The sequence below is a fragment of the Diorhabda sublineata genome, chromosome 6 (genome assembly GCF_026230105.1).
Source record: "Diorhabda sublineata isolate icDioSubl1.1 chromosome 6, icDioSubl1.1, whole genome shotgun sequence".
NCBI lineage: Eukaryota > Metazoa > Arthropoda > Insecta > Coleoptera > Chrysomelidae > Diorhabda > Diorhabda sublineata.
The window spans coordinates 5,369,302-5,385,418 of record NC_079479.1 but is presented as its reverse complement, the minus strand read 5'-3'; the positions used below and the strand labels follow the sequence as shown (position 1 = coordinate 5,385,418).

Here is a 16,117-nt window from a genome sequence, read left to right as displayed (position 1 = left end):
ACCTTATGTAGATAATTGTACCAGAGCCGCACTTAGGGGCCATAGAGCTACATGCGGCTCTGGGACCGCACTTTGCCCTAGGTGAATAAAATATTTAGACAAAAAACGATATTATCGTTTGTGCCAATACCAAATAATTTATTGGAATGAATAAATTAAAGTAATCATTTCGATTATAAGTTCTTATAATGTTGTTTTCTATACATTTCCTTCAACATATTGAGATTTTCTTGTAGAGAGGCAACTTCTTCGAACCTTTGGTTTTCCCTAGCTTGTTTAATATAGCTCGTAACGATAGATATTTGTTCTAGAAGAGGATCTTCTTCTTCAGTTACCGTGACATCGTTTTTCACGTTAGCCGGAGACCAACCTGTGGTGACAGTTACTTTCTTTATATTGGTATTTTTTACTGGAATATCATCATCTTCCACCGCTTTTGAAGACCTAAAAAATATTAAGAATTTGAGATGCACATAGACAAAGCAATTTTTTTCTCAATTTACCTTTCATATCTTATTTTTTCGATTTCTTGTAGAGTTGGTGGAGCTGGAAGAGTTAATAAATAATCTTTTATATACATCGATGTAGCTTTTCGAATATTATTTTGTAATAACATTGCTTTTGGCATGGAAGGATCTACGGAAAGTGAAGCTATTTTTTTGCTAATTGTATCGATCATTTGTGCTTTATCTGCTATTGTTGTTCTAAGAGATTGCAGGTCTTGTAGGATATATGTCGTTTCACCGGATATTATAGAGTTGTATACCTGGAAATAGTACCACAAAGAAGTTTTGGTAAAAGCAAACAATAATATATAAATAATAAATGCAGACAAGCGTCAACTAATTGAAAGTAAGAAAAATTAAACATGTCAGAAAGACACTAAATATATATAGAACAGAAAAAATTGAGAAAGATGTACAAAACACAAAAAGCGAAAGATTATATAAAGGGATTAGATACAAAAGGGTACAAGTGCACTTTATGAGAAAAATAAATATTATTTTGGTATATGAATACCTACTTTAGTTAATGGCAAAGGGAAACAAGTGATTTTCTTATATCAATTGCCATCTATGATGTGATGAAATTATGAAGTCAAAAAACATCTAAGATCAGAATCAAAATGATACAAGTATGTTTGTTTCATTTTGATCCTGATCAGTAGCATCCAATATATTAGTAATAAAACATTGTGTCGTCTACTTATACCCTTTGACATTATTTTTATAAACATTATCCGTTGAAATATGGATAGAAAGGATACATGATCAAAAGAAATCAGATCTTGCTTACTGAAGGTATTTTTTGTAATAATTATAACATATAACAATTATTTTTTTCTTTCATGGATAAATGCATAAAAGGAGAATTAAAACTAAAATCCCAATACTTTGAGGCTCAAAAGAGCATAAAGAGTTCTAGAGAAGAGAAAGTGTCTTACAATTAATTTGGCAAACGGGCCCCATTCTAGATTCAGATGGCGATTAGGATCTAGAACATTTTTTCCTTTTTAATAAAATTTCATTTTAAACTTATAAAATTTTATTTTCGAAACTTTGGAAGCAAGAAGGTACAAGAAATTCACCGTTAGATACGATCTGGTAGCATTCCCATCATTATAAAAATGTAAAAACATCTAATCCCTTCAAAAGAAGAACACTATATACTCAACATTAAAAAGTAGAACCCAGATGTTTGAAAGTGCCCAATAATGATTAATAACTTGAATATTTGAGAAAACTGAGGGTATTTTAAAATATGTAGATGTAAGCTACTTCCTAACAACGTAACTCTCAACTTAAATTCGCATCTTTACCTTCATATACATATCAGTTGATGATTCAACTTGAGATTTCATATTTTGTAAATGTGAATATAATTGGCAAATAATAGGTTGCAAAACTTGTTCGATTTGAACTCTTCTTCTACTATCTAACATATCCAAACAATGGTAACATATCCTTAAACTATCAGTTTCTTTGTTAGGATTAGGTTCCTTAGGTCCTCCGCTATTTAAAGGTGTTATAATGGTTTCTAAAAAAGTTTTAATACATTATAAAAATAGTAAAATAATGTATCATTAATTCCAAGTCTTTTAACTACTTAATACACATGCTTTTAATAAATAGTCAGTTCCATATGTATGCAATTTAGACACAATAATAGTAAATTTCAACATCATCTCTTAATAATGTTTCTCAAATTATCAAGTAAAATATTGCCTGCAAGTTGCACCATAAGCTTAGTCGATTATAGTATTGGAAACTACTGGTAATATTTTTCTACAAATTGTTCTATGGAAGTTTTCCACTCAAAAATAGAACAACCTAGAAGTCAGACAGAGAGAACATCACTCTACAACCCAGCATGTTCACAGGCTAATAAATGACATAACAAAAAGAAGATAAGAGGTTTTGTAATGCTTTATTCCTTTCAGTCTTTTGACAAGTTGTAGCATACTATTAAATTAGAAAGCTGCCTACCTATTACCAGCCCAGTAATATGACTCCTATCCCATCCAAGCTGGTGTTACCCAGAAAAGTGTCCTGGAACCTAACCACTACTCTTCCAGATATAATCTTCAAATATACCAGAAACCAAGAACATCAAAATAGCCTCATTTGCTTATAATGTAGCTATAATAACTACAAGTGACGATTCAATAGTCAACGATATAACACTGGTGTCATCGTTCAAATCAACCACCCCAAAAATCTTGACTAACTCCCACATCTGTAGGCAGCATCAGACCACCACCACAAAAACTCTCTGGTGTCTGGTGGAAGCAATCTGATTGAGTTAAATGTAGCAAAGACCCCAGCTTGTGTTTTTACAAAGAAGGCAGGCACTACAGATTGAGACCTGGTCTTGTCTGGACATAAAATATCCCCATCACTGCAAATTCTCTCTTTAAGTGTTGAGATTGCAAGCAATATGTCCTGACATAGTCTTGTAGCCAAATTAGCTCATACAACTTCACAAAAACTTGGATATAGATACTCTTCCGAGCTGTCCAACATAATCCCACCTTTAACAATATTTGCAAGATCTACTTGACAGACTGACGTGGCTCATGAACACCGAATTCGCCTGTAGACACCTAGAATGTCAATTTGATGAAAATTGAAACTTTCAATAACCAAAAAAATTGTAATCTGTAAAGCTATCTTGAAACTATAAAGGGTAGAGAGAAGGAGAATATCATGAAGGAGAAACTTTGAAAAAATATCCAACTATATAAATTAAAGTTCAAAAACCTTCCAGAATGTCGCTAGTGTAGACAAAGGTATGCAGAGTTAAGAAATTTAATATTGTAGTTCATTATAGAAAATGTCAACAACTTATTTAACGCATTTCTACAGACACTTTTTCAAATACACACATTGTTCTCCTTCTCTTTACCCTTCTAACTTAAACCTATATATACAATCCAACTTTGAGGATGTGCCAAATCCACAAGAGCCAAATATTTCAATTCAAGGCACTAAGGACTTTAGCAAATTCCCTGGTTTGTCAGTAATCAGACCTTACACACTGATCTGAAAATCCTTTATGTTAGAAAAGTAACCATGACTGAATGGTACAGCCAATAAATAGAAAACCACAATAACACACTAATAGCAGAACTATTCACAAATGGTCTAGGTATCAAAATACTACACAGAACCTGGTCTCATATATAACATATATAACAATGAAAAACTGGTAATTAAGGAGTAGCATCGATGTATTCTTTCCTTCCAAGCCAATTAGATCCAACACATTTACTTGATGTAAATTGTAAATATGCACATAAATTAATAAAAAATGTATCGACTATATTTTCTTATCAATCATAAAAATAAAAACAAATGAGACATTCATAGGACTTTTTTAGCTTTTTTTGTTATATTTTGAATGTACATACATTAATACTTACGGGCAGTTTCATATGATAGAAAATATGAACAAGAATTGCACATAATACTTCCACATAATCTACAATGATGTTGTCTTCTAGTTATGTTAAATGACGAAGCACAAGAAGGACACCTAGAAACTGTTGAACCATCTAACCAAGCAACTAATTCCTGTTCATGTTGTTTTCTATCTGGTGCATATACTCGTAATAATCTATCTAATCTTATTATTAATTTATTGGTTTCAGCTGTTTTATGATCTAACCTATCTCTTCTTATCGATTTAAAATAATCTGTGTGGCTCACAGTTGGTCCGGGGTCTTGTGGTTCACTATATTCTAAATAATACTTTTCCTGTAAAGAGATTTCTTTTCTAAAGTTTTCAATGTCTTGGTCATCTACAGTTAAAATTTTTTTCTTCACTTTCCCATAAATTTCTAAAATATTAGTTATATTAATGCTGAAATTGTTTAATAAAAATTGTTCATTTCCAAATAAATGTAAAATGGAATATATAATACATTATTAACTTGAATTGAATTATTAGATGGTACAATTAACTCTATATTTGATAAATATATTTATTGGCTACCTTTAATAGAGGTAAGGAGATCTTTATCTTCAGAATGTAAATCTTGGAAATGGGTTATTAAATTGTTTGCTGATCGTAAATCTTTGTGACAAATAGGACAGAGAAAACCTTCCTGAATAGTTGCTTCTGCCATATTTATTTAAGAATTAAAATTGATACGTGAATTTATATTTTATTCGTTTGTAGTTATTAATTGATTTACGCCTACATTCTAACCTAATATTAATCTCATGCTGACATCTGACATCATTGACAACAGTGTCAAGCAATTGATTCTGAGGTGAGTTCCTAAATGAAAAGGGTATAGTCCCTTCAAAACTATATTTTCGTTTTAAAAATGGTATTCACGAATGCTTATTGGAAAACTCAGCCACATAAATAAGCAGGCACTTAATTCTATACTGTGATGCTCTTATTATTTATGAATTTTTTATTAAACCCCTTATTGAAGTTAGTATCATTTGCTACTAAACTAAATATTTTTCTTGACCTTATTTATTTTGGTTTTATTTATATTTATAATTGCTTAAATATTAATCATTAACAGGTCAATTTTTGACCCACTAAAATAAGCGCCACTACTTCTTTTTTGTATATTTGTCATATGTCAACTGTCACCTTTCTTTTTCGATTGTCCGCAAAGCAAGGTATGTGTATTTTTTCAGTCTTAATTTTTATCTCTTTAAATATGAATAAATAATAGTGATCGGGGTGAGGAAATTAATTTTAACAATATTGAGGACGAATATCTTCACACTATTATATATATATTTCTTATTTTTTGCAGGCTAACAACTAAAATGTCTGATGTTGAAGTGTGAGTATTTGACCTTATAGTTTTATTTACATATAAAATTTTGTGATGATTTTTGGCGGCTCCCTCTTCTGAGGTTACCCAAATTGAAAATAATTTTGTGCTGATATTCGCCATCTGAGAAAATATAACAGAAAATATCAATAAGGTGTTTAATCTGTGAAACTAAGTGAACCTTGTTTTAGTGATGATGCACCCTCATTACCTCCAGTACAATCTGGGGGTCCAATGGACGTAAACCAAGCTCTTCAAGAAGTCTTGAAAACTGCATTAATCCACGATGGAGTAGTACATGGTTTACATGAGGCTGCTAAAGTTTTAGACAAAAGGCAGGCAGTGTTATGTGTTTTAGCGGAGAATTGTGATGAACCAATGTATAAAAAATTGGTTTCTGCATTATGTTCTGATCACCAAATTCCCCTTATTAAAGTAGATAATAATAAGAAACTAGGAGAATGGTCGGGTCTATGTAAAATCGACAATACTGGTAAAGCGAGGAAAGTTGTTGGATGTTCCTGCGTCGTGATTAAGGTGAGTTTTATTAAGGATTGTTTCACGTTTTATATGTTTAATATTTGATTATTCATTACAAATACATCAAATATAACTTTGTGCTATTGATATTGATATCAACATTGTGAACCTGTGTGAAGTTTTCCAAGGGCTTCTACCATTAATATTTTGTTATAACGTCATTATATGTCCCCTCTATAAAATTTTTTTCACAAAACTTCAGTTAATAAATGTTGACGTTATAACATAATTTATTACCAGAAATTGAAGATAAATTGGATAAAACATGTGTTTTTGTACATATATCACGATTCTGAAAACCAAAGACTCAAAAAATAAGTACAAATTATTTAATTATTGCAAAGTTCACCTAATGGTTCATTTTGAAATTGAAACCCTAAAATTTTTACAAATTTTCTTTAACTATTACAAAGGATACTTAATAAGTAACCTGTTATAATATCATAATAATTTCACTTTAGTATTTTTCATAATGCATCAGTGCAGCGCTCAAATGTAACTGTTTTTTTGGCGTTATAAAAATAAATCACAATTTTTGGTTGTTTTTTACTTAGGTGCACTGGGTGTCTGGGAACTGGAAAAAACTAAATTAAATACTCATCATCATAAAAGTGTAATTTATGAAATTTCTACCTGGAAAATGTGAAAACCAACGGGGACAAAGACGGGAATTTGATTTTCATTTTTTACTAAACTCCCTGTGTAATAGTTGAATAATATATTTTCATTTTTTGGATCTTCAGTGGAATATGTACAAAAAGACATGTTTAAAAATTTTTTGTCCGCTCAATCTTCAATTGCTAAAATTATGTAGCCTGTTATAATATCATTATATGTCCCCTTTATTAACATTTTTTTATAAAAGTTCAGATCATTTTACTTGAGATTTTTTAAGCACCCAATCCCAGTAGAATAACTCGTTCCACTCGACCGGCTTAGATACTATGTCACAAAATCAACTGTATCTCCGGAAATAATGCAAATTTTTAAAAATCAGTTCAAGGAGACATTCTTAAGAGTCTAATTTTTAAAAATATGCAAAAATCGATTTTTCCAAATTATTAGTGGAATTATGGAATTTAACTCAACCATTTTTCATAAACTTTTGAATTCATTGATGATTTTTTATTTGAAAAAAGTAAATATTTAGATGCTTAGACTTCCAGTCTCAATGTTTTTTATGATGATTGATTGGCGGCTCCCTCTACTGAGGTTACCCAATTTATAATACGTGCTGAGATACGCCATCTGAATTAATATTTTCTTAAAAAAAATTTTCACAAGGAAATCATTTGATATTGAGATTTTTTTTTCATATTTTAGGATTACGGAGAAGATTCACCAGCTCTCGATGTCCTTAAAGAATACCTTAAGAATGCTAAGTAAAAAAATAGGGTTTTTTTTTAATTAAAAAAGTGATAAAATCGATACTGTTTTTCATTTAATATCAATTAATCCCTTAATTCTTTCAAAAACTTGTATGTTATGTATCTAAATCAAGTAATTTATTATCTAATTATTATCAATTATTCTGTTGATTTATAATAGGTTTAAAATAAATAGTAAACAAATAACTTTATATTACTTAAAAATTGAAAAACACGTTTGGTTAAAGGCTTTTATGGATTACATTCATCCTTATGAATATTCCAGTGTTCCACCTGGCAAGCTTTGTTGCAGTACCAAACAGCACGACAACGGGAACATCTCTGTATAGCATCTCTTCCACATTTGGCACACTTGGCTTCTTCAGTCGCTTCGAACTTTTCTAAAAGTTCTGTATTATAAGCATCAGTTAATCTAGAATTTTATCAGAAAAAGAAAGTTTTATCAAGGTAGTAACTATTAGCTATTTTGAATCCACATATTAAACATTGTATAGGTATAGCTTAAAGGTCCAATTTTATTAAATGAAAAATTTAATCGGTAATTATCTAGATTAGGTTACACCCTTCAGATTTAGTTAAAATTTTAGTATGTTATAGACTATTAATTTAATTTAAATATTACATTCACTGAAAAATTATTACAATTATTTGATCCTTCAGAAGTACCTGAAGGGGATGGTTTCGGCGCCCTATTTAACGTAATTTTCTCAATAACATACTAAAATTTTAACGAAATCGGAGGGGTGTAACCTAATCTAGATGATTACCATTTTAAGTTTTTATCCTGGGCTTTTGTTGATGTATTATCAGAATCTGGGAGTGCGTTTTTATACTCAACTCGACTAGAAACATGTCAATTATGCTGTTCATAAAATTAATCTAATAAAAACAATATTTTGGGAATTAATAACTATAAACATTAAAAAAACAATTATAACAACCTTTCAGCTGATTGCATCTATCTGCTAGAAAGGTGGTAGTAGTAGCTAGTATCTGGTAGAAAGTATCATATAAGGTCATTATTTACTTTTCGAATGTCAGCTGACATGATCCAGGTTATTTTTGGGTCATTTGGTTCATTTTCCAGTAAACCAATTATATTTAGTCGCCAATGGAGCGTTTTTTGGTAGCCGATCATCTGTTGTCCAAAAAACGGTAATTTGGCGACTGTAGCATGCAGAACATTCTGCAAGGTTAGTCACTTAATGATGCGCCAGGCGTTCGACTGGTTGTGAAATGAATCTTAGAAGAGACCATATCAATACTGGTTAAACCAAAATCTGGGCGTACAAGGTCTTTTAGAACTGTCTGAAACGTAGATAGTTGTACTTGGTCTGATTATATTATTTATCATTATATATACAGACTTAGGGCTGCACCTTCAACAAAATTCAGTTGGTACAAGAATTGAAGCCTCAAGACGGTAGTCAGAACCTTGACTTTGTACAACAAGATTATTGAGAGCTTTCCAACGTTTACCAACATCTTGTTTTTGGATTAAGCTCATTTTCATCTTAATGGATACGGTAACAAGCAAAATTTCCGATACTGTAGTGTAACCAATCCAAAACAAACATCAGAAACCCTTACATTTGCTTAAAGCGAATTCACAGTGTTGTGTGCAAATGTTCAAGACTTCTTCGTGCTTGAACTTCAAAACTTTAATAATTGTAACAAAAGAAAATGATTCCAACAGGACGGAGCAACTTCATATTAGTCCAATAGAGTTAGTGAAATTTTTCTTAACAAATCGAACTCTAGGAGAGGTGACATATGTTAGCTTCCACGTAGCCCCGATTTATCACCTATGGACTTTTTTCTGTGCGATTTTGTCAGTATAACCAGCGCAAGTTTTAAAAAACCAGTCCCGTATTTGTAGAAACAGTACAAATGATCACATTGGCAAAATTTTGGCCAGGTATCTGAAGTGAACGATAACAACCAAAAGGTGTTTTGTTAATCCAAACCTCAAGTGCTTTGCTGTATGTTTTTTTAAATGATATTATTTGCTAGAAAAAACTTAGTTGAAGATAACTTATAATAATTACCTTTCTGCAATACCTTGCAATATTTCTCTATCTGTAGTAAAAATCCTTTCCAATTGATTTTGAGCGATTTTTTTCCACTTTCTCCCGGTTTCCTTTAAAATACTCTCCTTTATTTCCAATACGGTCTCTATAAGGAGAGGTTTCGGTTTTGATGACGGATTTTCCATAAAACTGAATTGACCTAACCAATACTTCAATTCGATTAGTGGTGAAAGTTGATCTAACAAACATGGTGTCATCAATGGTAAAAGTTTCGAAAGAGTTTTACGATGTTCATCAGTGAGAGCATAATAATTGGAACATTCTGGATCTAATAGCAGCTGCCGTAACGTCAACCAAATCTGAAATATATTACTTCACTATGATTTTAATTAAAAAAAAAGCGAATTGTTTTGAATGCATAATTAATAAAATACAATATGGACACTAATTTTTATGTGAAAAAGGAATGTACGACCAAAGACTTAAAAACTGACGAGCTAATGACAAAATACTTGATATAATTTTCCAAAAAGGGGTAGTTTAGAGTAAAGAATTTTTTGACCTTTCTATATTGTACCCAACTCATTTTAACAATGTTTTGAAAGACTTTTAGAAACACCAAAAAGTGACTTTGTACTAATGGCTAATAATAGTCGATCCATATGTTTCAAGGTCGCTGAATTCGAATAATTAGTTTGTTTTCAATTAAATTTGAGGGAACCTTTCAAAATCGAATTTTGAGAAAAATTTCGCGATAAGTCGGCGAAAACTCAATATCTCTTTAAGAAAATTTAATAGCACATTCTTCAACTATTTTGTAAAGTATCAAAAGCTGTCCGAAATTTCCAAAGTTTTTTTCGACCGAGCGGGAAGTTTTGGAAAATTTTTTTCATGGTATTTTGACTTCGGACATTGAAATTAAAATGTTGAGTGACTAACTTTTTAATTATCCATCACAAATGGAATGAGCGCGACTTGAACCTAGAACCTCCCGCATGTGAGCCTTGTACTCTAGTCACTACGCAACGGAGACCTTAATAATAATTTTCTTTACGCACTTCTTCTCAAAGTTTGTTTCTTCACGCACAAGTGCAAACTATACACGGTGCAACTGGTTGCCAACCAGTCTGAAACCGGTTTTAAAAAACTCCCAAAGGTTTCAATTGAAGAAGGTTGTTTTCAATCTAATAACGACAATATGAGCTTTACTCTTTAACAGGATACTATCTTCATTTATTCATTTTTTTTGTTTCTACACAAGAGATTAAACTTTTTTACATTCAGGTAATTCGAGTGGTGCCTGGCGTGTGGAGATGCCTATGCATATTGATCTCCTATAGGTTGTAGTGTTCGGGAAAGACGTGCCTTGGTTGCTGATTCCACTGGCTTGCATTCCTCCAAAGGAAGGGATCTCGATATCCAACTTTTGGGCGTCTGTAGGTCAACTTGGTGTTCATGAGCCACGTCTGTCTGTCGAGTAGGTCTTGCAAATACTGTGCTCTAGGTGGGATTATGTTATACAGCTCGGAAAAGCATCTGCCATGGTCAGCGACTTTCCTATTATGTTGTAAACTGTTTAATTTACTGGTCAATTCTGGTCGAATTGCTCTCTTCTATATTGAGTCGATCATCCTCAGGGTATTCTTGGTTTAGTTTGTACATTTGCAAAAGAAGTTTGGACTGGATTGTTTGATTCAACGTAATGTTGTTATTATTTATTCTAAAAAAAGTCTGCTGTGTGTGCAGAGACATGTCACTAATCAGTGGAAAACCAATTGGTCACTTCACAGTCACTTTTGAGTTTAGTTGCTCCATGTTTATTGGACCTTAATATTAATTCTGTACCACTGCATCGTAGGGAATTTCATATATTTGGAGCTCCGCATAAAATAGTTAACTCAAAACTTACCTGTCCTTCATATGGACTCAGTTGTTCGTTATCCATTTTTTTCCATTTACCTCCAACGTACACCTTCTCGTCTTTCAACCAAGGTGTAATCAACATGATTTCGGTGAAAAGAACGGGTACATCGTAATCCCCAAATATCTTTGATTTCACGGCGATTGGCAGTCTCTCTAAATTTTCAGCTAGATATCTTATAATGGTGAGAGATTTCATACCTATTTCGAATGTTAAATTGCCTTTCTGCCGCATTAATTGGTTTCCTGATTTTTCATTCAAACTTGATTCCTGGTGTTTCGTTGTCAGTAATTGGGAAACATTCGCACACGAGTATTCCAGCAAATCAGCCGAAGTGTCATCCAGAGTTTCGCAACAATTTGGGTGGAAGAGAACGAGTTCCAACAAAGCAACGCATACCGCTTCATGGTATAATATAGAATATGCTATGAACGTATTTTCCGGCTGAGGTTCTAATTTCAGCAATTCCGGAAAAACCTTCTGTTTCCAAATACTGATCAATATAGCTTCGTGAACTAGTAGAGGTGCCTATAATGGTTATATAATAACTAAAATGATCTTAATGGAAAAGAATAACTTGCCTTTCCGCAACAAACCAAAGTTTCCTTTACATGTTCTTCTTTTAACGAGGACGCTTCTATTAATGCTTGTTGATTTAGTTTTTGTAAGCGTTGATGCCACTCAATCCATCTTTTTATGAAATGTGGTATAAAAAAAAGTTCAAATTAAACATGCTATAATAACAAAATTTCATTCATTTCCAGCTAGAAGTTTTGTTTTTTAAGATGTATTTCAACTTAAGAAAATATACCTACGTCTATGGTTAGAGTTGCCATTGAAATTTAAACTTCCCGCTAACATTTACTTTTCAAAATAATTCTTAGGTTAGAAACAGAAAACTATGTTTGTTCCCATGGAATCTATGTTCTATTAAAAAATATTTTGTATTTTGATCGCTCCTGATAGAAGTTTTATTTTTTAAGATATATTTCAACTTAAGAAAATATATCTACGCCTATGGTTGGCATTAACATTCCAATTTAAATTTGCCGCTAATTTCAAACCATTATGTAAATACTTTCTCCCAAATTTACAATATATGCCTTTCAGGTTAGAAACAGAAAATTATGATTACTCCTGGTGAACAAACGTTTTTTTTTTTAAATAATATTTCTCTTATTTTGATCGCTTGCTTTTAATTTCAATACAATTTTCTGCGTGCCCGTGGTTGGCATAATCAAACCAGTTTAAATTTCCCGCTTACATTTACATTTTAAAATCAACATTATATTTTATATTTTATATAAATTAAAAATACATGTTTTTTAGGTTATGAAAAGAACAATATATTTGGCCATTTGCTTGCCTCTAATTATAATGAATTTCACCATTTTCTGTGGACTAAACATTATGTACAAAGTAATATTAATTATGGGATAAATGAAACCGAGACTCATTCCGTATACAATAAATAAATTTTTCATTACATTATCTTTAACAAGCCTTGTAATAATTTCGCTATACAGTAATGTTACAAAAAAATAAAGAATGCTCACTGATAAGTGCCCAAGTTATCCATTTTTTGTTTTTGCATAGTATCGACATATAATTCGATTTCATTTGGCAATAAAATGCTGTCCATTTTAATATATTTTCAACTTGAACGTCTTGATATCTATTTTTTATTGATCAAACTTCAAACTATTTGAATTTGTTTCCCAGTTACCGAAACACTCCTACTATTTATTATAAATTTTGATTTCTTCCCAGAAGAATTGTTAAGTAAAATACTATTATATATTCACAATTAATACCAAACATAATTTCCTTAAACATCCATTTAATTAATAAAATTCTTAATTGCTGCTGGTTACTGATGAAGTATAGTTATTGTGAAAGAAGTAGAATAATATATAACCAAACATTTTTCACATAACCTGTAAATCTAAATAAACAAAATATAAAAAATGTTTTTAGTTCAAACATGTTATTGCACTATATTTTGATTGTATTAAGTGCTTCATTGTTTATTTATGGTTTTTTCCCCGTGTCAACACCATTTATAAAAATAAACAATGATCCTCCAAGTTACGTAAATAATTTCTCGTTAAATGGACAAACCTTTTATAGCACAAATATCTCGAAAACAGTCTTAGTAATAATAGATGCCCTTAGATTGGATTTCGTAGATACAAATTACATGCCTAAAACGACGAAATTAATGCAACTTCATGGGTGTTTTAATAAAATCAAAGTAGAAATACCAACAGTTACTCTTCCACGAATAAAAGCAATAACAGTAGGAAATATACCTCAATTTACAGATATTGTAATGAATCTGGCTAGTACCGAGATTTTAGAAGATAGTATAATACATTCAGCTTTAAAAAGTGGAAAGAAAATCGTGTTTTATGGAGATGATACCTGGTTAAAACTGTTTCCAAACAAATTTTCTAGGTTTGAAGGCACTACATCATTTTTTGTTCGAGATTTTAAAGAAGTTGATGATAATGTTACGAGAAATGTATATATTGAATTGGCAAATGATGATTGGGATATTATGATTCTACACTATTTAGGTGAAGTACAACATTTTTTCTTAACACATGGATTTTTTTAATAGTGTTTTTCAGGATTAGACCACATAGGACATGTTTATGGACCATTTTCATCATTTATTCCTCCCAAACTAAAAGAGATGGATGATATTGTTCATAAAATATTTGAAACAATATTGTCTACTAATGAAAATGCTCTTCTAATGGTTACTGGGGATCATGGCATGAAAGATAGTGGTGGGCATGGGGGCTCAACGTTTTATGAAACTCATGTTCCTTTAGTTATTATTGGTCATAATTGCAAAAACAACTCAATTAACCAGGGTGATATACCTGTTAATTTAGCAGTGTTATTAGGTTTACCAATTCCTTCGTTAGCAATTGGTAAAATACATAAAAGCTTGTTAATGACTAATTTAGAAAAGTATCTCTATGCATTGTACTATAACAGTTTTTTACTAAAACAAAAAGATTTTTGTTGCGATGGCCTTTATAAGGATGCTACTGCTTACTATTTAGAGTTTTTAATTAAAGCAAATCAAAGTGATGCCTTAAAAGCTGTAAATTTATTTGAAACATATTTAAATGTGGTTAACAATAATTTAGCGCAATCGTCTGCAAAACAGAACTTAATTTCTTTATTTATCGCTTTACTAATCATGATAAATACATTATTAAGTTTCTTTGTATCATTTTTTTGTTTAAAACAAATCGACAAATTCCACGTTAATAAAATTCTAATGCTATCTATAATTTTTATTCAATTTATTATTGGAGATAATTTGAAAATTGTCTCTTTTATAATGTTTATTATTTTGAATTTAATTTTATTAAATAATATCAGAAGTATTATTTTACTTGTTAGTAGTTTTACTCATATTATAAATTTTTTTATGATTGTTATTGTTTGTCATCCTATTACCTTCTTATCATCAAGTTTTATAGAAGAAGAACACCAGTTCTGGTATTTCGTACACGTTTTGTTGATGAATTTTCAGATTTTATATTTTTCGAAAATGAAAAGTTTGTACAAGATTCTAATCAGTCTGGTTTGTCTAGTAAGTTTTAGATTACTGCGAACTTTAAATTCTACAGGTGATAAATGGGCCAACTATCCCGATACATCAGATTGGTTTTTAAAAGATGAAAATCTTCTAGTATACCAAACATTACATGCATTTAGTTTGAGTTTAGTTTTTTTGGTACAATATTTTATATGCAAACGTAGAAAATTAGTTATCAGCTTCTTAGTTGTAATCCTTATTTTTATATTAAAACAAAATGAATCTAATTTTATGTTAGGTAAAATTATTTGGTTACTTATTTTCCTTCAACTTATATTTTCTTATTCGAAATTAGTTGTTTGGATTTTAATTATTTCATTACTTTTGAAACCATATAATGTGATTTTGGTACCATATTGTGTCCTTTCCAGCTTGCATTTTTCCAAACATTTTCATTCCACTGAAAATGTGGTATTTTATCATGTATTGTTAGGTAATGCATTATATTTTGCACAAGGACATAGCAACAGTTTAGCTAGTATTGATGTATCTATTGGATATGCAGGGTTATCAGAATATTTACCTATTGTTGTAGTAGGACAGGTCTTATGTCATACATATGCTTTTCCAATCCTGTGCCATTTACTAATTTTTCATACTAGTAAAATTGAAATGAGACATGTCTTTTCCTTACTGTTTTGTCACAGATTGTATATTTTATTCGTAATTTCTATTGTAACTTTCATATTTAGGTATCATCTGTTTATATGGTCAGTTTTTGCTCCAAAATTGTTTATAGAATTTATACATGTTTTAGTTTTGTTCGTTGAATATGTAATCATAGTAGTTTTTCAATCAATTTTAAAAAAATTTAGTTATGTAAAAATAAAAAATGTTTTTTATTAAATCCATTGTTCTTCATTATAAGCATTATACTTATGCCCGAATAGAATAAAACGACATGGAAACAACAAATGAGATCTTCGAAAAGTTTAATAGAGTAATATTATAGAACACTCCAAGGTACTATGTTAAATTTACACGAGGAAATGTTAAAAAAGAAAGAGGAGATATTCAAAAGGAAATTGTAGAAGCAGCGAAAATTTTCCTGGGAAAGATAAGAATGGTTTGATGATTATTGCAAGGCAAACATCAAAGACAGAAATAAGGTAATAATGATTAGAGACGACAAGGAGATAAAAATTGTATAACGCTCTTATAAAAACAGAACAAATAGTGAAGTGAAAAGTGAAGAAATCAAGAAACCATTAGACAAGAACGAATTATTGTAGAAACAAAGTAGGATAGCTTCTAGGAGATACAAAGGACAAACTAGACAGGGGATCAAAATGAAGAAGGAACTCCAACAGAAGA

The 16,117-nt window shown here is 30.8% G+C and overlaps 4 protein-coding genes across 5 annotated transcripts; 2 read left to right on the top strand and 2 right to left on the bottom strand.

Moving 5' to 3' along the window:
- Positions 1 to 114: 114 nt before the first annotated feature.
- LOC130445515 (rabenosyn-5) lies at positions 115 to 4,754 on the bottom strand. The gene is made up of 5 exons (XM_056781170.1): positions 4,495 to 4,754; positions 3,923 to 4,339; positions 1,820 to 2,037; positions 504 to 766; positions 115 to 444 (listed from the first exon to the last, which is right to left on the bottom strand). The coding sequence occupies exons 1-5, from the start codon at positions 4,625 to 4,627 to the stop codon at positions 174 to 176; spliced, it is 1,302 nt and encodes a 433-aa protein (XP_056637148.1). The 5' UTR covers positions 4,628 to 4,754; the 3' UTR covers positions 115 to 173.
- Positions 4,755 to 5,103: 349 nt separating this feature from the next.
- LOC130445010 (40S ribosomal protein S12) lies at positions 5,104 to 7,666 on the top strand. 2 transcript variants are annotated; one of them, XM_056780458.1, is made up of 4 exons: positions 5,104 to 5,141; positions 5,282 to 5,311; positions 5,494 to 5,839; positions 7,166 to 7,666. In XM_056780458.1, the coding sequence occupies exons 2-4, from the start codon at positions 5,295 to 5,297 to the stop codon at positions 7,226 to 7,228; spliced, it is 426 nt and encodes a 141-aa protein (XP_056636436.1). In that variant the 5' UTR covers positions 5,104 to 5,141; positions 5,282 to 5,294; the 3' UTR covers positions 7,229 to 7,666. The 2 variants fall into 2 exon arrangements, with proteins under 2 accessions (XP_056636436.1, XP_056636437.1); XM_056780459.1 differs by having other exon boundaries at positions 5,128 to 5,205; positions 7,166 to 7,411.
- On the bottom strand, positions 7,406 to 12,865 carry LOC130445008 (zinc finger MYND domain-containing protein 10). Its single transcript, XM_056780457.1, has 5 exons — positions 12,738 to 12,865; positions 11,763 to 11,871; positions 11,170 to 11,709; positions 9,279 to 9,619; positions 7,406 to 7,642 (listed from the first exon to the last, which is right to left on the bottom strand). Exons 1-5 carry the CDS (start codon positions 12,821 to 12,823, stop codon positions 7,462 to 7,464), a joined length of 1,257 nt encoding a protein of 418 aa, XP_056636435.1. The 5' UTR covers positions 12,824 to 12,865; the 3' UTR covers positions 7,406 to 7,461.
- Positions 12,866 to 13,075: 210 nt separating this feature from the next.
- LOC130445114 (GPI ethanolamine phosphate transferase 2) lies at positions 13,076 to 15,664 on the top strand. The gene is made up of 2 exons (XM_056780626.1): positions 13,076 to 13,760; positions 13,815 to 15,664. Exons 1-2 carry the CDS (start codon positions 13,166 to 13,168, stop codon positions 15,647 to 15,649), a joined length of 2,430 nt encoding a protein of 809 aa, XP_056636604.1. The 5' UTR covers positions 13,076 to 13,165; the 3' UTR covers positions 15,650 to 15,664.
- Positions 15,665 to 16,117: the final 453 nt, after the last annotated feature.

Coding starts and splice junctions, on each gene's coding strand:
- LOC130445515 (XM_056781170.1), bottom strand. CDS start 4,627: ATGGCAGAAGCAACTATTCAGGAAGGTTTTCTCTGTCCTATTTGTCAC. Junction 4,340..4,494: donor TCTCCTTACCTCTATTAAAG/GTAGCCAATAAA, acceptor CTAATATTTTAG/AAATTTATGGGAAAGTGAAG. Junction 2,038..3,922: donor TCTATCATATGAAACTGCCC/GTAAGTATTAAT, acceptor AAACTTTTTTAG/AAACCATTATAACACCTTTA.
- LOC130445010 (XM_056780458.1), top strand. Junction 5,840..7,165: donor GTTCCTGCGTCGTGATTAAG/GTGAGTTTTATT, acceptor TTCATATTTTAG/GATTACGGAGAAGATTCACC.
- LOC130445008 (XM_056780457.1), bottom strand. CDS start 12,823: ATGGACAGCATTTTATTGCCAAATGAAATCGAATTATATGTCGATACT. Junction 11,710..11,762: donor CTTTGGTTTGTTGCGGAAAG/GCAAGTTATTCT, acceptor TAACCATTATAG/GCACCTCTACTAGTTCACGA. Junction 7,643..9,278: donor TTGCAAGGTATTGCAGAAAG/GTAATTATTATA, acceptor ATAAAATTCTAG/ATTAACTGATGCTTATAATA.
- LOC130445114 (XM_056780626.1), top strand. CDS start 13,166: ATGTTATTGCACTATATTTTGATTGTATTAAGTGCTTCATTGTTTATT. Junction 13,761..13,814: donor TATGATTCTACACTATTTAG/GTGAAGTACAAC, acceptor AGTGTTTTTCAG/GATTAGACCACATAGGACAT.